This window comes from Gallinula chloropus, assembly GCF_964237585.1.
Source record: "Gallinula chloropus genome assembly, chromosome: 7".
NCBI lineage: Eukaryota > Metazoa > Chordata > Aves > Gruiformes > Rallidae > Gallinula > Gallinula chloropus.
The window spans coordinates 31228829-31255445 of NC_140092.1; the positions used below are offsets into that span (position 1 = coordinate 31228829).

Consider the following 26617-nt stretch of genomic DNA (forward strand, 5'->3'; position numbering starts at 1 on the left):
TACTAACGTTACAGCGTCGTTATACACACAAACTTCATTCAGTTTTACTACTTAGGGAGCCTATCAAGGAAAGGCTGGTATCTCGGAAAGGCTGTGTGAAAGTGGCACTACACAAGTGGCTCATAACAGTATCTGATCACCATCTCTTCCCCAGACAGAACTAGAATTTTGCACTTCGTATGTTCTTTTGAGGTGGAATATATGATATTGATGGAGTCTGTTTCCATCACCATTTCCACATCAGAATATGGGAAAACTGAAAGATAACATCACTTTCTTTAAACTCCTGCCTTACTACATACATCATGCAGAGTATGACATGAGGTTTTTCAGGGACAGAAAAAGGAGAAGGGAAGGACTGCTCTGTTTCTCATATATTTTCCCAGCTCCTATTATTTCTTTTTCCAAACAGATGGAAGAGAATAAAGAGCCCCCCCTTTCTTTTAAGTGATGTCTACATAAATGCTTAAAAATTATTTTTAAAAGAACTGCCTATATTATAGCAAATTATCCATCTTTTCAAGTGCAAAACCCATAGAATATTGTACAACGCGTGAACTTGCTTTTGCAGTTCCAGAAGAGACCAGGTTGAGACTGCTACTGTAATAGCACTTCAAGTGCTTTAAGGAGGAAAACAAAAGTAGCTCTTTGCAGAATTAAGCTCCTTTTCCAAATGCATGTCTGTACAAACTTGTCTACTCATGCAACCCTCTCCAGCTGCAGGAGTTTGACAAACATTTGGGTTGATTCTGCTCACAGCTTCAGTAAAGGTAAGGGAAAAAAAAAAACCTGTTCTGGAGACACTGCAATCAAATACTTTATTTTCTCTGCATGTAACAGGTAAACAGTTGGTCACATGGAGGTCGCTATATACACTCCGAGCTGTGTGACATGAATGAACAAAGATTGAGCCTGGCATTGTTTGCCAGCTACACACCTAACAAAAACAATTTCAGTGTTTGCTTCTTTATTTAGCTTTAAATCACGTTAGTGTGCAATGCAGTAATACTGGTTTTATCCAAGTTCTAAAATATTTGGTCAATTTGATTTAAAACCCACAAGTAGTTAAACAACAAAGATTTCCTTTGTTCAAATGAAGCCAATGCTACTGTGCGGTCACTGGCCCTTCATTTCCTCACTAAGTAATTCTCCGGTGTTATCGGAAACCCATGGAAGTTGTTTGCAGCTGTACCCATTTCCTATTTCACTTCAGTCAGCTTTGGAATTAGACAGTCACACAAAGACACTTCTTTAAAAGGTTTCAAATGGCTTAAAAAGATAGAATCACGTGAGGTGGATGATTTGCCCATGAGCTATTAGCATTTTAAAACTTCATAAGGCTCTAATGATTACTAAAAACTAACAAACAAGACAAGGAAAGCCACAGACTCAGCATCACCAGAATTTAAACCCTGCTGTTCAATACAACAAGCTTTTTATATTAAAACAGCATTCTATTTTGGGATTGCATCTATAAAAATGTCTTTAAATCAGTGCATAATTTAAGGTTATTAACTTTGTAATGTGTGTTTTGAGGTGTGGTATAATTTATGAAACAAAACCTGGCACAGTCCTAAATTACCAAGGATTAATTTAGTGTAAGAACTTTCAAAAGCTTGAGATAGTAAAAAAGAACATACAGAAAAGAAAGTAGGAGCAAAAAGTTATGTCAAGTAATATTAAATCCTATACAAACAGTAATGTTGAGACTTTGTCAATCAAACTAAGAAACTGCAGAGTCAAAACTGTCACGTCACCTTGACTGTCTTGCATGTGTGCACTAAGATGCAGAGATTTGGGTCTTACTGGGAGTACCATTTACGCTATGTTCTGAAATGGATGGATACTACTGGACACTTCTGCTGGAATTCCCTATGTAAGAAAGGCTTTATCTAAATGGCCCAACTCCTACACCACAGGATTATTAATTTCCTCAAAAGAGTGCCCGTGGCATTCTCATGACAATACCAAAGTGCTTCACAAATACGAACGAACGTATCTCCACAACACTCCCAGGCAATTAAGTCTTGCAATTATATTTATTTTATACCTGCAGAACTGAAGTCTGGACATTAACACTTGAAATTAACATTTTTATTCTCCTGTCCAGGTTCCGAACCCAAGTCTAGTTTTTTGAAGCATGTATCATTTTTGTATCCCTGCATTAAAGGCATAAAAAGCTATACTTTTGAAACCAGTATTTCTGCAAATCCGACTCAAAATTGTGACTCTCTGCCTCATTTGCTCTTATTCTTTAAATTGTTGAAGTAAAACATGGCTCCTGAAGAAAGTGCTACCTCCTGTCAAACACCATTCTTTCCCCAAGGAAAAATCTAGGCTGTACAATTGTAGTTTTGCATGGCTGGGTTCTGGTGGAGGAGGGCGGGCTGCAGGGGTGGCTTCTGCAAGAAGCAATGAGAAGCTCTCTGCAGAGTAAACAACAGGCAACTCAAGGCTGGAGTCGCTGCTGACCAAGGCCCAGCCCATCAGTGATGGTCACAGCACCTCTGGGAACCACATTTCAGACCAAAAAAAAAAAATGCAGACACCAAGAGAAGGGAGGGAAATCCTGGCTGAAGTCTGCTAAGAAGGGAGGGGTGGGGGAAGGTGCTTTAAGATCTGGTCACACTTCTCATTACCTGACTCTGGTACCAGTCACTGGGTGTGCAGGGCAGTGTAATAAATTAGAGAGTTTTCTTTCCTTTATTCCACACTGAGTCTGTTCTGCTCATGACACTGATTGCAGAGTGATCTCTCCCTGCCCTTACCTCGACTCTTAAGCCTCTCAATATATATTTTCTCCAGCTGAAAAGGGGAGTGATAGAGCAACTTCAGTGGGTGTCTGGCCTCCAGACAGGGCCAAACTACAACAACAAATGTAACAGAAGTCCTGAAGGAGTGAAAATAAGCACACCAATGTGGTAAAAAACCCCCAGAGATTACTTCTGGCCTGAATACACGGGTAAGGTAATTAAAAAACAACCAAAACACAGGGGTCCTCCCTCACCCTATATAGATACCTGGTTAGGATTCCACTTTTTTGCTCAGTAATCCTAAGGAGAACTGGAGATCCTTTCACTATGCAGTTTTTGCCATTCAAATGCCCACAACAGCCCACTGCAAGGTAGTATATAAGCTTCTTTCAAGCACCTTAAGTCTGCAGTCGTTGAGACAGTAATTACACAAACCCTGTATCATTAAATAGCAGCCATATTTAAAAATAGTGGCATGGCAAAACTATTCCATCCATGTGGAAACTGATACAGAGCCTAGAAGAATTCAGTGAGCACCTTCTGTCTAGAGAGAGTAGTCTAATGGTTCTACTTGTACAGCAAATAAGGACACTCTCTTTTGGCTGAGCCATTATTGTTGGTCAGTTAAAGGTGAATGCCTTTACCTGGAGTTTGCAATCCCTCAATTTAAAGAATAAAACTACAAAACATAAGAAACAATGACAGAAATAGAATTTCTTTGACAATGTCACTCCCAGGAACTGTAGGTATACATTTTAAAGGGAGGAGCCTACCCTTAAAACTCCTGCTAGATGCAACAAAAAGCTTGTATTAATGTATGTCATGCTCTCCTGCCTCAAGTAGAAAGAAATAGCATGTTTAGATTTTAAACTCTTAGTAAAATGAATATAGTAACTCTCTTCTGAAGTGGCACCAATGGATCCATTTGTGAACAGGTAATCCAATATAGATTAGAAATTACATGGTCATAAATCATAAGCAGCTCATAAATGTACACTAATGTACAGTGGTATCATCAACTATTATTAGCCAATGCTAATGCCTATTCCACTTTAAGGAGTTACAGCAATCCTGCTATCAACTGTCATGCTTCCAACATTCCTCCTCCACAACAGTAAAGTTAGTTAACATATTATAATATGAAAGAATCAAAGATGAGGGAAAAATGTCCACTCAGTATGATTGTGTTGATGTGAAAATAAAAACATTCAGTATTTTAATTCAAAGAATACTAAATTGTATTTTGTAAATATAACCATGGAGTCTACATCAGTGATACGTTAAAACTTTTGAGTCCCACAACTAGACTGGAGTTAAATCACTTTTAAGTGGAACAACAACTAATTATTTGTTCCCTAAAACATCCTTTTTTTTTTGTCCATCTCACTGCTTCCTCACACAAAACATCCAAATGCATCCAATGAAATAAGGAAGCTAGCAACTATGAATATTTTGCTAACTAAATTTCAAAGTCTTTGACCTTGTTAGAAGGTAATTACAGAATGTAAAAAAGGAAAATGTCTAAATAACTCAGAAGCAAATAAACCACGCTCACAAGCAGCAGTGAGGTATTACTAAACTACTTTCTGTTATACATACCAGAAAAAAGCATTGGATGTTGTGAGCTCCAAAGCACAAACCCCAGAACTTGTTTGCTGTTACATAATCCTTTGCTTTACAGGAGTGTTGCTAGAAACTAAAATCTTTTCTGATCCTCAGTGCAACAGCTCCAGGGTTAAGTGCTGAGATTAACCATAAGAGTCTCAGGACATGTGTTCTGAATAGCTATCAAATTCAGCCCACACCAACTACTTCCACCTAAGCATAATAAAATGTCTTGGAACTATACTGTTTTTGTCAATTATTTCTATATTTAATTACAAGCTATTTTACATGATGTTAAGCAGATAGAGTTACCATAACTTACTTATCTGTCTATATTTGTGTGCAGGTTGAGCATTAAAGTTGTGCAATTACTATTTGCCCTAATTCTTTCCTGCAAATAATATTATGCTATTTTTATTCCACCTGGCCAGCTCATATGTACAGCAGGGATTTTTTCATTACACAGAAACTCTGTAACTAGAGAAAATTATATCTAAATTGTTTTAAGGAAAGGCCAGGTATATCTGAAAAGATTTATAAAAAGTCCACTGATGTACTGTGTCACATATCTGTTCCACAAAGTGAAATAGTATTTCTGTATGCAAAGAAAAATTTAGTGATGTTTCTTTACGCTATTTTATAATTACATAAAATAAGAAAGTTGATTTTAAGTGAGGATTTATGGAAGGGGATACTCAGGAACTGATGACTGTAAGAGCCACACAGACTATTTCTAGTACTAGTGGTACTCCTGAGAAACAGACCAGTCAATCAATAATTATTGTTGTGTAAAGAAATCTCTTCTTCCTCTGAAAAATGAACTGTATCCTCCTACATAGGTCCATGTCAGTCAGTTTCACAATCTTAAAATTTAGGATTATTGCACAAAGACACAGATATCTTAGTTTGGAGCCTATGCAACCCTAGAAATGAATTACCTACTTCCAGAGAACAAAAAGCACTATTTTACCTGATAGAGGTTACCTGTAGGTTATTGCTATTTATAATCTGTATTACTATTTTCTGTTGGGGTTCTAGCCATGGTTCACAATACCTTAGTGTTATGTTCTACAAAGACACAGAAGATGATGGATCCCTGACCCACAGAGGAGACAATTTAACGCTTACCACATATTTTAAGAATTCCAACACTAGCCTTTCCTTGACTTGAACTGAATGCCATTTCAGCCCCCAATTTCCTTTTGAGGCTGCAGAGCAGCCCAAAGTAACAAAGGTAACACAATCTTAACTCATTTTTTCAGTGTTACAATAGGACACAGTTAAAACTTGATTCATATTCCATCCCTATCTCCCTTTGGCTGGAAGTAAAACCTGGGGCCCTGAAAAGGTTTCTCTTCCTCTGACAAACACCTTACAGTGCTCTGGCCTCACAAGGTCTAACAAGGGTGACATACCTGCATAAGCAAACAAGAGGAGATTTGATTTCACTCATTCTAGTCAAATGTACTCTTCAGTTGAGCCCTATTTTAATTAATTGAGGGAAATAAAATACACTATGTTACAGCCACAACAATAACTAGTGTCTTTTAAAGTGATTTTTCAACATTTAACATCCCAATTCTAGTGAAAGCCCTTTCAGCCCACAGCAGACCTACTCATGTTAAACATATTTGATTTCTAACAGACTGAAGAAATACCTGGTAAGTTAGAAACCTGATAACCTCAGTCAAAACTCACCTTAATCACTATGTTAGTGCCTACTGCAGGCTGACCGTTTCAAACCAAACATGCACAGGAAAAACAAGCTAGCCCATTAGACCACATGAAAGCCAGTCTCCTATATAAACAGGAAGAGAATCTACATGAGCTAGCTATTTAATATCTGTTGGAGTGCACTCTGGGAACACAAGAGGAACAAGCCAAAGAAGTCTCTTCTCCTTTGCCCACCTCTTCCTTTCCTCTCCATGGCTATTATGTCTACCTAGCATTACAATTTTAACAGTAATAGACATCAATGAATTTACCTATCCCTAAATTTTACCTAGATTTTTTAAAATTCATCCTTCTGAATATAAATTGGAGAGAGAATCTTTTATTCTCCATGCTGTTACTTTGAAATATAATTAATTATTTCAATTTGTGGTGTCCTGTGTTGTCCCCCCACCCCCTTCCCATTAACAGAGCTCAAGGAGGACTTCAGACCACAATTCCTGCTTCTACAGTATGCATGCTACAACAAAGGCAGGTAAGAAACTCTTGACAGAAAATCCTTATTAGCTTTCTATTAAGTGTTCCTTATCACTTCACCATCTAGTCTGGTAAGCTTCCTTCCTAATATAAATGAGATCAGCAGTAAGCTACTGATGTGGAAAACTACAAACTTCGAAGACAAGTCACAATCTCCTGCTGCCTTAATTTTTCTATCCATTAAACAGTAATAAAGATGTGTCTTCTTTTCAAAACTTGGGTAAAAGAGGCATGCAAGTGTCTTTTTTTAAGAACAAAGTTTGGAAAATTGTGCATAATAAGACAGAAGGCAGAGAAGGGTAGGAAAGGACCTCAAGACATAGCTACAGATAAAGTAAGAGCAACCAAAAGTACTTGGCCAATTAAGTAAAGACTGAATGAATGCAGGCAGAGTTTATGTTCACTTGCAAAAGGAGCACTGCAGTCACTTGGCTCTTTCCACACAATTCACAGGCAATTTTTTTCTTTTTACCAATACCACTGATTGAGACAAGAAGAAATATCAAAGTAGCAGGCAACCAGTACTTTCCAAAACCAGACAGGCTGAGGAAATAGACAGAAAAGCAGAACATTTGTCATCGTGTGTAAGCAGAGAATGACAAACAAACAAAGCACACACACAAAGACACGGTTTCCACATTCACTTTAGAAGACTTGAATTTCTGTCTTATTTCTTAGGTTGCCTTTGTTCTAAAGCAAACACTTCTGTAAATACAGTATTTAGATACAAGTTTTAACTACGCTAAAGATCTGTTGCTGCTACAGCTACTTCTTATGTCCCTCTTGGCAATGTCTTCACAAGCAGATGCAGCACATGCTGACAAGGAAGTTATTGTCAGAGATAACCCAAATAACATACCTGTGTTTGCACTCAGAGCTTTGCTGACACAGCAATTGTAACTGATACAACATGCAAGTCTTCCACACCCTGAGCTCAAACAACTATGAAAGAGAATGAATGCTGTAGTGTCAACCCAGCCTTCAAAACATATTTTTTCACCCAATTTTTGCTCTTTTAAATGCCCTGAAATTCCCTCCGTGAATGAGCAATAGCTAAATGGACAAGACTTTTATTGCTCCCCTCTATTTACTGGGTTTGTTACAGACTGAAGTCACTCTCTCCACCTCTACAGCACCTCTAGTCTAAAAAAAATAATCTCTGAATTCTCAGAAGGAATTTCTGGCTGAGTGAATCAGAAGTATCTCCTGTAATCTGTACTAGGAAATAGCACACAAATATGAAATGCTAATCTGTGCCCAACCCACAAAAAACATTATTTAATTAAAACCAAACCATTCTTTACTGACAGGAACTATCTGTGGAAAAGACTTCCAGGAGAGGAACTATTTTCCTCTACATTCATTTAGAAGGAATGGTTTGCAACCTTTATATTGTTTTCAAAATTGCTGTGCAGCTTCAGTTAAAATGGATTATTTTGTTTCCTGTCTCTGCCCTAAACACATTTCAGTATTTGTTATTCACAGTGACTAAAAGGTCACTTGTTTCTTGTATTTGTACTTTCCTGTTACAACCCCAGTATGTTTCTTCTGAAGCTTTCCAAACAACCACTGAACTCGGAGTCTTTCTTCTCATTATATAACAACCACACCTGCAAATTATCTTCCAGATTTATATTCTTTACAATAGCAAAAACTGCTTACAAAGATAGTCCCTTTTGACTGTGGGACAAGTGAGTTTGCAGTTAATAAACAGCTTGCATTGCTTACATAAACGCTACCTGGAAAGAAGGAAAAAGCCCCAACACCTGACAACCTGTGCATGAACCTCGGGTAACTGAGGCAACTAAAACCAGCTTGGATGAAACTTTGCTAAAATATGTATTTATTACATGACAAAAGCAAATGGGCATTGACCAGTCAAGAATGGAGCTATTCTGAAGTACACCCTCCCAAAACATGCACGATATGGTTATCAAGTACTTTGAACCAACTGCTTTTGCTCTCAAACCCTCTTCTACTTATCTGTGTAACTTACTAATACTGACACAGCTCAAGAACCAGGTTACCTATTAGGAAAGCATGGTTACAATGTTAAACCAAGGATCTTGATTTTGCCTAGTTTATGTATTTATGCAAATACGTTGATTTATTCATAGGTACAATGAAATACTATTGTACTTACCAGTTTTGGAGTTTATTGAAAAGAATCCCTGTGGATTTCCACTTGTAATCTTGTAGGTTAATTTTTCACTTGAGCTGGAATCGGGATCAAATGCCTCAATCTGAATGACAGACACGTCTTTAGGTGAATTTTCCATGACCTCTGGGTAATAAACTGGTTCTGTGGTCTGAGGAGCATTATCATTAACATCCCCAACTTCTATGTAGATTTCAATGAAAGATGACAAAGGCACCACGCCTTGATCTGTTGCATACACAGTCAGCCAGTAATGGGAGGTCGTCTCGCGATCCAGGCGATCCGCAGTCTCAATAATACCTGTTTAACAGGAAGATAAACAGAAGGTGCTCAATAAATATGTAGAAGTGTATAAAAACAGAGTAAGCAACAAACTTAAATAAATTAATAAATAAAAGTAAATGAGTTCAACGTAACTGACATTGATTCTACAATTTGTGTTGATACACACAGACAAACATACTGAGGTTGACCTGAAGCCACAAAAAATAAAATCACTACAAACAGCTTTCAGCAATTATGCATTACAGATATTAAAACAATATATTACTTAATTGCCTTTCCAACATCCTTCGAGATTTACCAGATCAATTAGCCCTATTCATAAAAGGTATTTTGTCTAAAAGATTAAATATAACGAGCAATTCACAGCCTTTTGGGACTTGAATGACCCTCTTTCCTCATCACTGATTACAGTGAATTTACGCCATATCAATCTACCTGATTTAGATGGCAAATTCTTGAACTGTTTACCATGATTCATATTAATGAGCAGCTACTCCAATGTGAAACAGTGCCCGAATGAAATATTTAACTGAAGCTTATTAATGTGCTTACACAGGTTCACAGAGGAATTTCACAGCAAAATAACCCAAAAGTTATACCTGAAGCCACCCTCTGCAGCACTAGGACAAACCACTGGCTGCCATTCGTCTGGCAAGGGAAACCAGTGTTTAACTCAAATTTATTTTATTTTTTTTTCCCCCCACAAAAAAATGAATTACCATTTAAGGAGCAGCTACACAATTCACAAACTTAATAAAAACCTGTCTGCTGAGTCTACAGGAGCTTGTCTGAGCCAGAACTAAATAAAGAATGAGGGACTCAAGCTTTTATCCACTGCGAAGAAATCACAGGTCTATTTTTGTAAAGGAGCTTACTCAACATGTACAGACATATTATACACATGTCAAAAGGGTATGTGACATGGTGTAACCTACTTGATGGGGATGAATACTATATGGATGGATTCACAGAGCCACGGTACAACAAAACTTTGCACTCCTGGTTCAGTTGCTTTCACAGCTTGTCTTATCTGAGGTATTTTCCTACACACAACTTAATCTGATACATGTCAGGGTGAAGAGAGATACAAGTCCTTGTGACCACCTTCTGTGGACACCTTGAAGGGCTTCGTCATGGCTCATATTGCTTGATAGAGTGATGGAGACCAGTCCTCACTGGGACTGGAAATCAGTCAAACTGTCGCCATGACAGCTGGTTTTGGACTCTGGGTACAGCCATGTAATGGGACTATGTGTGTCATGGCCCTTTTCCTGAGTTCATTTACTTTGCACACTGCGTACGCACCATCAGTAAAACAGACTTTCACAGGAGTTCTTCAAGAAAGGAATTAACTGAGAAGACTCAGGGGAGACCTTATTGCTCTCTACAACTACCTGAAGGGAGGTTGTGGTGAGCTGGGGGTCAGCCTTTCTTGCAGATAAGTAGCAACTGGACAACAGGGGAGGTTCAGGTTAGAAATTTGGAGACTTTTCTTCTCAGAAAGAGTGGTTGGGCATTGGAACAGGTTGCCCAGGGAGGTGGTGGAGTCACTGTCCCTCGGGGTGTTTAAGGAAAGGTTGAAGGATGTTTACTAAGTAATACAGGTGGTAGGACAATGGTTCAACTAGATGATCCTGGGGGTCTTTTCCAACTCTAATGATCTATGATTTCCTTCCACACTACAGACATTTATTTTGTTTTAATGTATTATACTGGCTGAGCTAAAAGAGATAAATATTGAGGAATTACTTATTTATTCATTACTTTTTTTTGCCTTGTGGGAACCTGCATAAAGGTCTGATTAAAATCATTTAAGATGTCAGTAAGATCACATCAGAAGGGCTGGAGGGGACAGCATCTAAAGCTTAAACCTGACAAACACCCATATATGACATTTCAAGCACCAGCATTTGGGAACTACCACCAGATGTCAGTGTGGAAACTGGTCTTAGAGAGTCAGCGGCCGGTGTAAGGAGGAGGAGCACTGCAATTTGAAAATATACACACATTCCATACAGTCTGTAAAAGTTTTCAAGAAAACAAACCAGTGGCTTCATAATTTCCTTTCCCCCTCTCCCAGAGGAACATCATCAAAAACTAAGCCAAGGTGTTAATTTTAAGAATATTGGCATTTTACATTTCCAGTCTCTTCAACTCCTTATTTATATTTTGTTTGATGGCAGGTTTATTATTTTTTTAGAAATAATAATTCTGTGCACTCCCTGGATTTGTACTGTGGTTACTTGCATAGTGTTTCTGACTGTTAACATACATAAATTTGCAGTTTAAAATGGGGCATGCAGCCTCTAATGCTCAGTTACCTGGATTCTATTTTACTGTACCATTAACGTTACACATTTTGCACCTCCCTACTTCAGCCAGGAATCTTGCTTGGGAGTAAACAAATCCCTTAACTGCTGTGGCCTCATTTCTAAACCTAAACGCTGGATGTGGCACACTTCATTTTCAGTCTGGGTCACTACACATGTGCCTTGAACAATTTTGTGAAATACTCATGTCCTACCACATGTAAGACTAGACTATTCACTCCCTTGTAGGAAGGCTTCCAGCAGTGCTGCTCTGTTACTTGTGATCCACGCAGAACACAGCGGGCAAGCTTACATGCTGAATTGAATGACTGTTATAATTTCATACCTGTCCTGCCTTCTCAACAGTAGCTACATCAGAAGTGGCAGATTAATTTTAAGATAGCCTTGCTTGATTTTAAAGAAACATAAAGAGAGACTCTGTGGTAATGGAGCTCTCCTCCTGTAAGCTGCTCACTTGGCATTTAAAAATTCAACTACCTTGGTTATCAAAGCCCACCTCAAAGAAAAAAAAAAACCAAGAAAAAAAAAAAGAAAAAAAACCAGAGGACTCTATTTGTTCTCTTAAGTCACATACTTCACAAAGGACAAATGAGGAAAGAGCACCACACCAAAAAAACACCCACAACAGTAACAGCAGCATCTCAAAAAAGAAATATGTAAAATACTATAGGGATAGTGACTAACAGTATGATACAGCACACGTGGGCAACTTTTTAAATATAATTTTTCATTTCAAATTAGATCTGCATATGAGACACAATTTCTGTGTATTTTACTCCAGCTTTTGCAGATATGCTCGATGCAAGGCTTGCAATCTGTCTGATCATCTGTCATGCAACACAGATGTTTACCCAACAGGGTATTTCTGGTTTTCAGTATGTCTCCTATTTTCTACAGGGTGACCCACGCTCTAAGCGTGCATTAGTCAAAGTAACATGAAGTCTCATGCTCTGAAAGTATTTTTCCATTTTACTCATGTTTCTAAACCAATAGATCCTAAATTGTTGGGTGAACATTTTTCTGTATGTCCTGCTTTCTATTTCAGTTTGGAATTATAAGCATCTAGGAAAACATTTTTATGAGCAAATATGCAAAAACATCTACATAATTGTTCACCACTAATCAACAGATTAATTCCTGAATGAACATTTCCTAGAGGCACAAAGAGTACATGAAAAAAACCCCTCCATGTACCCCACTTACAGCTTAAAACAGATGGGGTAGGTATGTAGTCAAGTTGGAACGCTTAAGAGATGGGCATTGCACACAAGTGGATTTCTTTGACAAGACTCAAATTCTTCCAATACAGAGCCATGCAAAATGGGACAGGAATATGGGGACAGAAGTTTCCCTTTGCTCCTTGTACACTGAGGAGTGTGGAATAGAGGCCGCCACACCTAGTTCTTCATCACTCAATGCTGCAGGCACCAGGCACAGCGAGGGAAGAGACAAAGGGCTTGTTAACATGACTCAGCTTTCTTCCTGCCCTTTCCACCCCGCAATAAAAGGGAACAGATGCAGATCCAGTACACATGGCAGGAGGGTGCTACGATTACCAAAACCTGAACAGGTTTCTTCAGGTTCCACTTTAGCACTTGTGCCACAAAACACAACTCCACGGAACACTTGAGTTTTTCCCCCTTTTAACATTACTGTACAATCTGACCTTGCATCAGTAATTACAAACCACCATGCTTTCCTCATGGCTCTAGTCGAAACTGCTCCTGTTTCTGCAAGTGTAGCAGTTAATCTTTCCTGAGTTTGCCTGGGAGAACACCAACAGCTTCACCTTTAAGTTCTCTACACCAATAAGGAATACAAATGCTACAAATGCAGGTAAACTTCAGGGGTCCACCATGCCTCCTTAAAAAAAAGCCTAAAGAATAATTTGACTAAGACACCAAGTTCTTTTTTTTTTTTCCCTTTTCAATTTTTGTTATTTTTAAAAAGATAACAGTAGTTCTACCAAATGACAAACCTGTCCTTTAAGTATCCTTGGTTGGTGTGCCAACTTTCTGCCTTTGCAAGCGGTAACTGTAGAGGCCTATTTAACATATTAGGGCAGGATAACACCATGTGCTGTTTGAAAGCCAGCACTGACTCTGGTTCTAGTGGTTCTCAACACAGCAGAGAGAAAAATGATGGAAACTCATACATCAAAGAGAAGTACTAAAACTAAGTAATCTAAGTAAGAGTTAATTTGTTTTAATCTCACAATCAGCTAGATCCATTAAGCATCAGTGAATTGTTGATCGGTATCATCAGTTTCAGCAGCATATTCTGGCTCCTAGAAAGTGTTTTCATTTTTTTCTTCAAGCAGTGAAAAGCACATTTAGGAGTACAGCTTAAGTACTATTACATCTTCAATGCTGTAAAAGCTCTATCTCTGCTCTAACTCTTCTCCCATTCACAGGAAGGAAAAAAAAAAAAAAGTCTTTAATCAGCAGATTTCCCATCCATTCTCTACACAGAAACAATGTGGTAATTTTAACTTTTACAAACCATTTGCTTTTTATGTAGCAAGACAAGTAATCTTCTACAGCACAGCACTAATCTTTAGCATGTATGGTAATCCTAAAGACTTGTAAATATTATTGTTCCAAAAATATGGTTAAGTGAAGATTCCAAAATACATTTTTCACTTGGCTGGATATGCAATCTTGAAGCCTTTCAGGTGGTCAGAATAAAAAGAAATTCATATTCAGTCACTAACCAGCAGAGGGGAGTACAAAAGAGCTCTGATGAAATGTTTCTCAGTCATCTGCAAGAGGACATCAGAGCTGATTTTACAATATTCACGTGTCTGAAATGTTAGAGCAGATATTGTTACCACTTGAGGCAGTAGGATTTTTCAATCAATTTCATTAGAAGGCAAAAGTCCTAACAGAATATGGACAGAATTCAATATGGAAGAAGAGGCTGGTTTATGAATAGAGCAGCTGTGGAAAACTCAGAACATTAACTCAACTCTCGTCACTACAACCAAAGTCACTCTTAAAAATAAACATATAAATCCACCTCAAATCTGACAGTCTTACAAACACCAATTCTATCTAATTAACAAATGCTCAAACTATAATACCCCAAATTCCCAGGGATGATCCTCCTTAAGTGTGCTTATCCATGAGAACTCTCATTAACAATATTAATGACTCTGTAATGGAAATCAAAACCTGCAATCATTTCTCAGCAAAGCATGAAAATGCAGTTTAGCAGAATTTGCCCTGGGAGTGACGTTTGAAACAAACTAAGAGAAATCCCTGGCCTGGAACACGATGCTTGAAATCTGATTACAAACTTAATTAATCTAAATTCTAATAAGCTGGGCAAATAAAAAAAGCTTCTTCCGCTGCTTTAAAAGCCATCCGGGGGGTGGGGAGGGGGGCAACGTTTCAAGAACTGCATGAGCAAAGGTTCTGATCAAATATGACCTTCAGTGAACAACCCATCTACATCAAACTTTTAAGAGTGAGTGGATTAAGCCTGTTCAAAACACAGAGGCATGCTGTCCCTCAATGGCACCAGTCTGCCAACACAGACTGCAACTTTGTCTCGAATTCTAAACAAACGTGTCTGCAGTGTAAACCATCATTAAGGCCTGCACAGTCTTTGAATTAAAAATGAAATTGGGGGAAGCGCTCAGCACACACTGCACTTTACTACTTGAATCTCTGCTACCTCTACTAGTAATTATGAAGTTCGCTTTTTAAGTGGACAAGGGTCCACTCCTTGAACTTCTCTGTTTTTCTGGCCAAATTTCTGTTTTACATTCTGTGGAACTTTGCCTAGTTTTTGTTAAAACAAAGCAAGGTTCTTGATTAGCAGCTTGGTTGTTTTGGGGCTTTTAAAACAAATCTTAGTAAATACAATGCTATCATATTTTAGCTTCTAATGTTAAGCAATTCAGAACAGACGGTCTTCAGATTGTTATTAAAATCTCCAGACTTGCATAACCAGAATGGGCCAGAAAACAAAAAAGCATGGCATTTTCCACTTAAATTAACTTTTGATTTCTGCCCAGGTCATCTTATTTAAAACCACATCCGTTCTAATCCATACTTTGCTTTTTCTTGCAAGTTAGCAACACCAGGTTTTCAACACTATCCAGATCGAACACAGATGAACACAGATGACTTCCTTGGCAGACTTCTTGTTCCTACTCGTCTCTTCTTATGCATTCTATTTTTACCTCTCCTGCAAGAGACCTCTCTCTCTCCGTCTATAACCTGCCATGACACAACAAGCATTTTTCTGACTGTATAAATACAGAAGCTGTAGCAGAGCTGACAGGATTAAAAAAACAACAAACAAAAACCACCACAAACCAGAAAAACCAAAACCCACCAAAAAACCCAGGAAAAGCATCTGGCATAGAAGATGATGTAGGGTTTTGTCTGCTTCTCACCAGTCCCCAGAGGCCTCAAAGAGGAACACATACATCCACACTCTTCCGTCCTACTTTTCCCCCTGGATAACTTCTAGAGGCACAGACAAATCAGGAGAGTTGGAAAATGCAATCCTGTGTGTTATGCATGTGTTTTTTGCGGGGTTTTTTGCCCACTTTATGCTCCCTGTTAGACATAGTGGGAGAAAGCAAGTTGAATTGGGGGCAGGGCCGGGGGAGAGGAGCAAATTTATTAATAGTTATGTCACTATCCACACAAAGGGAGGCTACAGCAGCCTGGTGTGCACTATGGGCATGTACTATAACCATCTGTAGTACCCAGTACAAATTGTGGTTCTATTGCTAATTGTGACCAGTGTCACAGCTCTGATCATTTCCATATTTAGAGCATTTAAAAAACCCAAAATCCCTTATCCAATTTATCTGTATTGCTGTTAACTACATCTTAACTCACTACTGGTCACTCCTGGCCAGCACTCTAGTCTGACTTTGGGAAACGCCTTGATGTAGCAGCTGCCAACTACAGCCACAAGAGTTTTATACAGTGAAGGTTTTGAGAAGTGTAACCTATTGAATGAACTCCCTAGGGAGATAAATAAATAAATAAATAAATAAAGCTTGCTTTCCCTGTGGCTGCCGTGCTACTGTAACTCAGAGGCCTCTACCCAGCACCAGCAGGACAGCTGAGCCTTAAGGCTACAGTTCTGCAACAGCATCCAATGCTAATATCAACAAAATTTAGTATTATTTGATCAGTCAAGTAATAGTCACTTGGTAAAACCAAAACAAACACACAGCATGATATTACACCCATCTTTATTCTACAGCAACCATCTTAGGCACCGAGAAGATTTCGAGCGTGTCCTGCCACAGAGACAAGGAACTATTCAGTACTTAAAATGTCAGTTGAAAAGACCAAAACCTCCATCCTGTGAACTCCTTGAAACAGTCTCCTTCTAAAGAAGGAATGGAATGAGATTCCTTTTGCAGAAGTGAAATGTCAGCTCGTCCACTCTATAAACAGGGCAGAATGCCAAGAGAGGCACAGCACTCTAAGGCTTGAAATACTAAAGACCTGTGGCAGGCTGTGTGAACTTTTAAAAAGTATATACAATCTCCTTTTTTAAGAGAAGCAATATTTTTGATAAATAAACTGACCTGGAAAAGTTCTAGCCTTCCTTACTTGTATCACATATGCACTTTGAAGAGGAACCACTACATGCTTATGCCTCTGCAGAACAAAGTGCAATAGTCACCCAGAGAAACATGATTTGCTCTTCCACTCCATAGCAATTCGAAGCTTATCACTGACAGCACCAGCTATTCAAATATCAGAATTCTTGCATCTGAAGACTCACACAGACTAAACTGTACTGTTTCAGAATATAAATAATCCTTGGCTGCAGCCCTGAAGGAGAGCAGAAAGTTTTAGCAGCTACTGTTTGCCTTTGAATCACACATGAGCAAGAGGTGTTCGCTGCTCTTCTGTCTCCTCCAGGAGCATTAATTAGGCACAGCTAGAAAGACTGTAACCTAGCAACAAACCATCGATATTGTGTTTTGCATAACTCATGAAGAATTCAGATTACTTGTTTGCAAACATGCCTGAGGAATATGAATGTGCATAACTAATAATTCAGTCTAGTCTGAAATAGTTTCATTACCTTTATCAATGACTCTTCTATTTCATCTGAGTAAAGCTGAATCCTAAATTAAGACATTCTGATTTATTTCTTGAACTATTTGGTGGCTTTAGCATTTATAAGCATCCTTTTAACTGTGCTTTAATTTAAAAAGAAAACAAATAAAACCCCCCCAGAACAAAACAACAACCGCCCTTGAAAAATTCTGCAACAACTTATGTTTGCAGGCTATTAAGTTAAAATTAAGATTTTCATATGCAGCCCCCAAAAGCCCTTTGATAATATTGTCTAACATCTGTTATCAATACAAACATCTCGCCTAAAACTCACAGCTTGTCACATATTTAGAAATGCAAGTCTTGTTGCAGGTTCAAGGACAAACTGTTTATTTTCTAACTAATCAAGGCTTAGAAAGTTTGGAGTAACATCAGTATCAGCAAGCTGATAGAACTGTAGTGAATTTTCCAATGTTCTTTAACTGGTAAATGCCATTTCACTGTACAGCTGCAAGGCCTTCAAACATGTCAGAAGTCCACCACTACTTGTTTTCTTTCCAGGGAATAGTTACTGCAAGTTCTGGGAAGGGGAGCAGAAGAGTATCACTGAGGCGTATATGGGGACTCCAGAGCACACAGAGCCCAGGAATCCTCATCATCAGAAGAGATTTGAGATTTTACCTGAAAATAAACCAAACTGAATAATGCAAAGCCTTAATCACAGTAAAATTACCTGCTTTATATGTCAGATATGTATGGCACTGAACTGTCTGGACATAATGAGGTATGTAGCAAAATCCCTTTTTTTTTTCCTACCAATACCATAAGTAAATCTGGTAAAAGTCTTCAAAAACTCCCAAATTCCATTAAATAACCTACTGTGTTTGAAATGAAACACTTCTGCATATGATACTAGTGAAACAACAGAAAGAATAACTGGTGAAACAACCAGACCCCAGAGTCCAGTTGAACCTGGCAGACTCATTTCTGTAAATGCAGAGAGATTACCAATACATTCATACTAAAACACTTTTGGGGGGCAAAAAAATGGAACCCAGACAGCACCAGCACATGGTCAACCCCAAATCTTGACATAAAACTTAAAACACAGTTTACACATCACTTCTGCACTATGAACAGAGGGCAATGCTTTGAATTGTGTTCAACTGGAAGGAGAGAAAGGGTATCTATTGATCTCTGCTACATGTAGCTTATAAACAAAGTAGATACAGAAAGTTGAAGAAATAAGGGATGTTCACTAGCTGAGAACAGCTATCATTTAAATCACATCTAAAGCCAGTGTGAAGGCCTAGAAGCAAAGACATGCATAGTTCAAGTTCTGCACCAAACACAGGCTGCATCCTAAAACATCAAGGAAAAAGGTTTTGCACATCTTACCTAAATGGGGGAAGTACAACCAAACACAGGGCAAAAGAAAGAATTGTAAATAATTGGACTCACTAACATTTTGACTTCCAGTTCCTGCCACATTGTTTTCTGCACATTTGTACAAGAACAAGTCAAATGAATGGGAAAAAAAAACAAAACCAGTGTTTAAACCATTTATTACAAAAAAAAAAGTTCTGAAATTAGATTATAACCAGAAATTACGATTCAGTACTAGGTAGCCAGGGCTAAAAGCAATAAATCTGCTAGGGTCCACAAAGATTGTGAACTTGCTTTCAGGAAGCTGGGGGGTGGCAAAGGAGAATTTCTGCAATTAGAAGATCCCTGATGGGGCTGCCTTAGAACTCAACCGATTACTTCCAGTTCAGAAAACCTTTTGGGACAATGGCAGACAGCTCCTATTGTCAGCCTCATTTATGGTTATTTTAATAGCTCCAGCTTATTTCTGTCAGCTAGACTGCTTGTATGTCAAGCTTTTGGACAGGCAATATAATTGCTATACAGAGGAACAGTACCATGTTGCTAAAGCTTGATATGGAGAGACATAAAAACCCCCTGATGAGTACACATTAGGGAAATGAAATGTTAACTCCTATGCCAATAGGAAAAATTATTGTAATACAACCACATACAATCTACTACTCTTTGAAGAGAGAGCAAGTAAAGCAAGCTTTGCTGTTAACATGAGCAGTCATTCATTATTTGAGAGAAAGCATGCTGAAAAAAACACGACCACACTACTACATCGGCATTACAGCAGGTTTATAAAACATTAGTGAAAATGGAACAATCTGCCAGCAGATTCTGGGCCAAGCATGCAGAGGCTCAGTTCCCACAAAAGCAGCTCCTCTTACTGTGTTACATGAGCAAGGTTTGCTGGATCTGAGGCAAATCACTGCTCCAGTCATTCATCCCCTTATTCAGGAAAGATTTTTGTCTTCAGATAAAAGAAACAACTGGTTTATATGTACCAAGAAATACAATTACACAGCATCATAAAATTAGAATGAATTACTACGTTTAAGCAAAAATACTTTGGGATAGTATTGCTACGCTATTAAGTTACTTTTAAATCCCACTCTTTTACTAGATTTCCATGAGCAACAGAGAATTTCTACAGAAATGAAGGCAATTCAGAAACAAGTAAAGGGTTCTTCAAATCTACTGCTTCTTTACTTATGAACAAACACAACAAAGGGCAGCGTGTACACGTACTTGCATGTGCATAGAAAGTGCAAAGGGTTATTTTCTATGGTCTTTTAAAGTTGGTAAGGATTTCTTACGTTCACACCAACAAACGTGTATGCTTTCATAAGAGCTATCACTTCTCCCTGAAAAATCCCTCTAATTTCACCACTGGTCTTCCTAGGAAGGAACTGTTGACAATGCAAGTGGTTATATTACCACACTAGTAATTTCACTGGGAAATGGAAAGCCTCTGAAGGGGAAATTCCTGTTCAAGTGGCCCCTGGAATTTCAAAGCTAACTGGAGTTGACAGATTAACCTAGGTCCCCCTTAGGCAGAAGAAGAGGCTACAAGGAAAATAATGAGACGCATGGGAAGCCAATTACACACAAGAGCAACACATTTAATTGTACAGAAACTGGTTTGTGGATCCAGAAGGATCTACTTGTTTAGACCTCTGCAAACTATTAAAATACCTGGACAGCTCTGCAACAACTAAATTAATTTTCTAATCTGCAAATCTCAAAGTTCAATGACCATCTTAAAAAAGGAAAATTGTTCCATGCATCCCAACAAGTTCTTTCCTGCATTCACAGCATTTCTCTCAGATTCTCTTTCTGGTTGCAATTTGAACAATTGCAGCCTACTTTGCCTTACATGAGCAGAAGTTAATTTTGAAGGCCCAGGAAGTTCAAGAGAGCAGTCCTACTCTTCAGTAATACACGGTTACAGCTGTGCTCCACAACAAACACTGGCTCATGACTAACTCACACACAAAAAATTATCATTTGGCATGTGCAGTTTATTTATACTGATTTGTTTTCTAGGCTGCTGCAATTTAGCTTCAAGCTTTCAGTCTCCAGACTATTTGCAGCTGCAGAAAGTCCTGCTTCACACTGACAGCTCCCAGACCAGCTCTGAGCAAGAAAAGATACCGATGCTTATCAGAGACAAGTAGCATGTTGAAGAATACTGGAAATGAGGCTGTTACTGCTGTTCATGTTACTCCACCAGGTAGCTATATGCACAACGACACTCAATTACTGTCAAGAGAAGTGCTGCTCCCAAGTAGGTTTAGGTGTGCAAAGAAGAGTCAGTGTACCCACATGCATGCAAGTACTGGAACAGAGCAAATCAATGAAGTCATGAGATTAAAGCATCTGGGATCCAGTGGCAACAAAAGACATTTGCATCCTTGTTCTGACAGTGGGATTTATTAACCGATGAAGTATCAAATTTATTTATTCAGACTTCATTTCTCCTTGTGTATACAGAAGGGATTCCACACAGACCAGTACTTGTTAAAATATTTTAATTATTTCCCTTTGCAGACAAATCAAAATAGACAAAGGGCCATACAGAGAAAAGTTTCTGAACTTGTTTGTGTCTGAGTAAAAACTTCAGGACAGGAGACTTACCAAGGCAAAGAACTTTGTAAGCAAATGCACACTGGAATCAATACTTAAAATCTAAAACGGAGATGTACAGCTAAAGAACTAGAAATTACTTATTAGATGTCAAGCATATTTATTTGTAGGTCGTTTGGATGCTTGTTGGTAGATGGGTTCAGTCTTATTCACATAAATAATGGACAACTGCCTGCACAGCTTTAATCAGCATTTTACTGAAGAAAAAAATAATATTAGAAATAGCAGAAATTAATGCAAGTTAACAGGTTTTCTTTTTAAAAAAGAAACAACTATACATCCAATTCACTGTGTATTTATTGCTTAATAGTAGAATCTCCAAGCACTTGTCTAAACAGACCACAGAGCTTCTTTGTCAGAATCTGCACTGGAAACCTCTTTATTACTCCCCACATAAAGGTTTTGCACTAAAGGTAACTGCAGTTTTAGTAAGACCAAAGACAATGAGGGATGTGAATAACTCTCCACCAAACAAGAAGTTTGTCACAGAACCACGATAAAAGTAGATCATCTTCACTAGTACACTCCAAGTAAATAAAAGCACTCAAAGATATTAGGGGTAACCAACACACAGAGCATTCAGACACAAAATGCATTTGGCTCCTGAACCACTTCAGTGGTTTGTTTTTTTTTTCTTAAGAAATTCACAGACTCTGGAGTGCCTAGAGATGGATTTATACCAAGTGACCTTCTCAGATCTCTGTTTCCAACTGTTCTACACTGATCAACCCAATTTCCAAAGGATTTTTTTTTTTTGATCACACCTGGAATTAGAGGCACAGCATAGCATGGAGTTCTTACTTTATCTCGTCCTATCATCACACACTGGATCAATATTCTCTCCCCATTCAATCCACATAATCCATAGTAATCTTCTTTGCACTGTAATCACCACTCCCTTAGTTTCTTATTAAACAATCTGCATCAAAACTGATGTGTCATGTGAATAGATGACAACTTGGCAGCTCCTCTTTCACGAACAGTTTTTGACCCTTCTCATACTCTTCTCCCCTACATTATCTTTATTTGGAAAGATTCAAGTCAGTCCAGAACTTCATCATTCAGCATTAGCAGTTTTAAGCAAGCAAAAAGTTAACTGAAAAGTGCAAGTTCTATTTTTTGATTTTTATTTTTTTAAATACTTGCCATCACAGTTCTTGATCTCTGGCCTTTTGTACTGACCTACCACACAAGTCCCTGCTCAAAAAGCTGATTAAGAATGATGAGAAATAAGTCTCCACTATGAACTGCTTTATTTTCTTGTGTCCTTTTTGGTTTATTTTTTAATCCACATTTTATCTATATCCATACCTGAAGTAATCCACTTAAGTTGTCTTCTCTTCTTACACACTTCTTACTTTAAAATGGTCTGGACAAACCCAGCAACCCAAGTAGTATTAGTTAGTAGCACAAGTGCAGAAGCACATACATATCCAGCCATCAAAGAAAGAGGCATAAGTAACTTTCCTATTTCTGATTAATCTGCTAAAATTAGTACTGTAATATTCAAACTACCTTCAAAGTGAGCTACGATACCAGACTTTTTATGCAAAGGCACAGTCACCTTTCCCTCTCTCCCCAAAGTAATTAACATTCCTTGCACAGGCAGCTGGACATTTGTTAATCATTAACTGTTGGTGTAATAAAGACAGGGGAGAGAAACCATCATCCATTCCTCACAATGGCACACCAAAAAACCTTTAAGACAGAACATTTAGTGAATAGTGTAACAGTAACAAGAAAAACCTGTTGTGTTATCATAGCAACACTCAATATTTTGCTAACAGTATCTGGGTTTGTGAGCAACATTTTCCATATTGAAACTTAAGTAATTCACTCAATTTAATCTGTAAATGCCCCAGCATTTTTAACTAAAACAGAAAGGAAGAGGTATATTTTAAAAAGATGGACTGTGCTGTTAATCGCTTGGATAGCAAAATCATATGTACAACCACAACTGCAACACCAAATGTAACAGAGGCATAACCAATGCACACATTCCAATCTTATCTAGAATCACTTTGATTCACTCTACCTTGCTTTCATTACAGGAAGGGCACAGCAAGGGCATTCCTTTCAGATCAAACAGAAAATTCCACAGACAGAAGTTTCCACATGTCTGATTCGTTGCAGATTAAACCCTTATCATTAGAGAGCAATCTCTAATTTTCATAGAGACAGGATATGCCCTGTCATGGTAAATCTACAGGCAAAGGTGGTGGGGGGTAGGAGGGAAGGTGCATGTTAAAAAAGAAATAATTAAAAAAATGTGTGCAATAGAAATGTATTGTCCATGAAAGAGCTGGGCACTTTGCCCTCACAGCTTTGGAAAAACCGAGTGGACAAAGTACCAGCATTAAAGATCCCATACATAATTCCATTCATACATTCCATCATAAGCTTCTCTGCACCACAATCCTTTCAAGCTGAACTACCAAACTTATTCTGTGCATAAACACAACCAGGACTATAGGCAACACATAGAAGAAGGCTGTATTAATTTTTAGCATATTATACATTCATTCTGTATTCATGTTTAGCACATTATGTTACCAAAATCTATCTATCTTTACCCACGGGACTGGAGCAGTTCTGTAATGCTCACTTGCCAGTAACAATAAAATCAGTCTGTAAATATATTTCTTAGGTTTTGATTTTTTTTCTGTAGCAATCTTTTAACCCTTAAGTCCCATATAAAATGTGAATAAGCACCCTGTGTTCAGTAACCACTGACCCAAACCTCAGGAATTCTCACATTTTAGTGCACAGAGGCTGTTTCACAGCTCTGCATCAGCAAAACAAAAATGGCCTTAAAATGACAGGCAGCATGCAGGTTTTGGATGCAATCCATGCCAGTGATGATTATTCTAAGGAGTACATTAGGGACTAAAAAGTGCAACTATTTAATTTTCTGTGTGTAACCTTCCCTCTCACATAGGCAGATAATTCAGTTCTGGTCTCAGCAACACCATGCTGACAAGTCTGCGCAGATGCAGAGCTCTGAGCTGAAGGAGCTATTAATGCTCACCACTACTGGCAGGTCAAGACAATTTATACACACTAGCTCAGCAGTTTGCTCTTTCACCCTGATGCCTATCAAAATTACAAAACTCTTTATAAGAAAAAGAAAGTATTGATTTATCCTTATTCACAAATAATTGCAAATTAAATAGAAGCAGCTACAAGAAGCCTACGTAGAACACAAGGAGTTCGGGGAAACCTCAATTCTGAAGTCCTGCAGCCCTGTTGCTAGATTGTTTGGACACTTTCATTTTCACAAAAATCCCTCTATGATGGCACTGGAATGCTAGAGTATTTTATTTTACCAAGCCACATGGAGCCTCATGAATTGAAAATGCATTTTTGGTCATGTTCGGATAACCAGGAATAATACACAGACTGCAAAACGGACCCACAAACCACAGTTTCAGAAGGGCCCAAAGTATTTTTAAATCTAAAGCTGCAACTACTGAATGTTATAAGTTGTGGAAGTTCGCCAAATACTCATGTAGGTTTGTCCTTTTTTAAATATGTCCAAATGCTGTATGATTAAAGTTTAAAATCTTCAAAGAAAAGAATAAACATTACAAAATCATTTCAAGCTCCCCTCCTTTGACCTTAATATGTACTTCAAAAGCTAAGCAGATGCTTAGTAGGAAATAAATCCCCAAACTCAGATGTACCAACAGTGATATGGCAGGAGGCACCTTCCATAGCTTTTGGCAACCGTTCCCTTTTATTATTCCTCTGCTCACAAGTACTTTTCAAGTCAAAGAGAGGCCTAAACAAGTTAATAGCCCCTTAATATGTACTCGCTGCCTGAATCGATTGCTGCTAATCTTTGGGGCCTCATGTGGCTCAGCCTCAGTTCACCTACAGAGACACAGCCCCCAGGCAGCTCCTTTTTCAGCAGACCGAGTCGTAACCCAATCAACACCTTTCAGGACAAAACAATCCCTTACTTTCCGCATCCGTGCAGAAGAGGAGGGGAGCCCTAGCTTTTGTATGGGATCTCTATTTGGCACCTAAGGTGATGTTTTACTCAGCAGGATACCCCTGAACAAACTCTCAATCTACTTTGGAAGATCCCCCTGCCAACAGCAAAGCACAAGATGAATACGTTTGCCAAAACTAATTCAGCTTCTTCCAAAGCCACGTTCTAAAAGCTACATTAACAACCTAATAGCACTTCGCAGTTGCCATCATCCCAAATGCAAATGGCGGTTTCCTTCTATCCCAAGGAGGAAAGGTAAACAGCTAGCCCCAGGCTGCTCAGGGCCTTGGTCCAAATCCAGGCCTCCTAACCTCTGCAAAACTCAACCTCACCAGTAGCTCTGAATGCCAGGCTTAGCTCAGGCATGTTTGATGCACCTGAAAAGAAACAGGAGTGCAACCGCAACATCCCACAGGTCAACCAAGTGGGTCCCTGACAGGTTAACCTGTTTTGAACTTCAATACTTCTGTGCACATGATAAAATTCATGGGTTGGTCAGCCAGGCCATCAGCACCAGCAACATAGCACACCCCCAAAAGTCAGTTATCTCCTAGGTAAAAAAGCTTTCTGGATTGGTTGGTTGGGTTGTGTTTGTTGTTCTTTAATACTAACAAACTTAGCACTGTCTTCAGTCTAATTGACAGTGGGTCTCTGGCTTTTAGATTTATTTCTCTAAACAGACACAGAGTGTGCCAAACTGGGTGCATACTTCTTCAAAAAAAGTTTTTAAACTTCTCCTAATACTAGAAGGGATCTAAAGATACAACAGTTATTCTTCACAAGCTGCTGTTGCAGCTATTTGTACTGTCTCATGAAAGAGAATCTATGTGCCAAATGCCTCATTTTTAAAACCATAACAAATCGGTGGAAAATACATTTTAGTTGCATGAAATTCTAAGCAAATGTTTTTTAAACTCAAATTATTACTCAATTTAGGCACAGTTATTTATTTTTTTTAAACACAGCTAATATTTTCTTGCACAATGGCCCAAGTTTGGCTTAATGCCACTGAAGAAAAATGCTGTAAAACCAGAATGAAACCATACAGGTCTCCCTCTGTGTCAACTCCACTCTTGTTTTCAACATCATACTGAATACACTCAAATCCACTGAGTATCATTAACTAGAAAGCAGAAAATAAGATGATACCCCTTTTTAAAAACAGTCCACACGAAAAGTTTTTACATCAACAGCCATAAACATGCTCCCTCAGTACCATA

The 26617-nt window shown here is 38.4% G+C and overlaps 1 protein-coding gene across 1 annotated transcript in view; it reads right to left on the minus strand.

Moving 5' to 3' along the window:
- Positions 1–26617, minus strand: part of FAT1 (FAT atypical cadherin 1) — a gene marked incomplete at both ends in the record, with an annotated part of 99953 nt that overhangs the window by 62242 nt on the left and 11094 nt on the right. The window contains one exon of the mRNA XM_084266957.1: positions 8710–9024. Within this exon, the coding sequence (XP_084123083.1) occupies positions 8710–9024 (315 nt within the window). The remainder of the gene's footprint in view (positions 1–8709; positions 9025–26617) is intronic.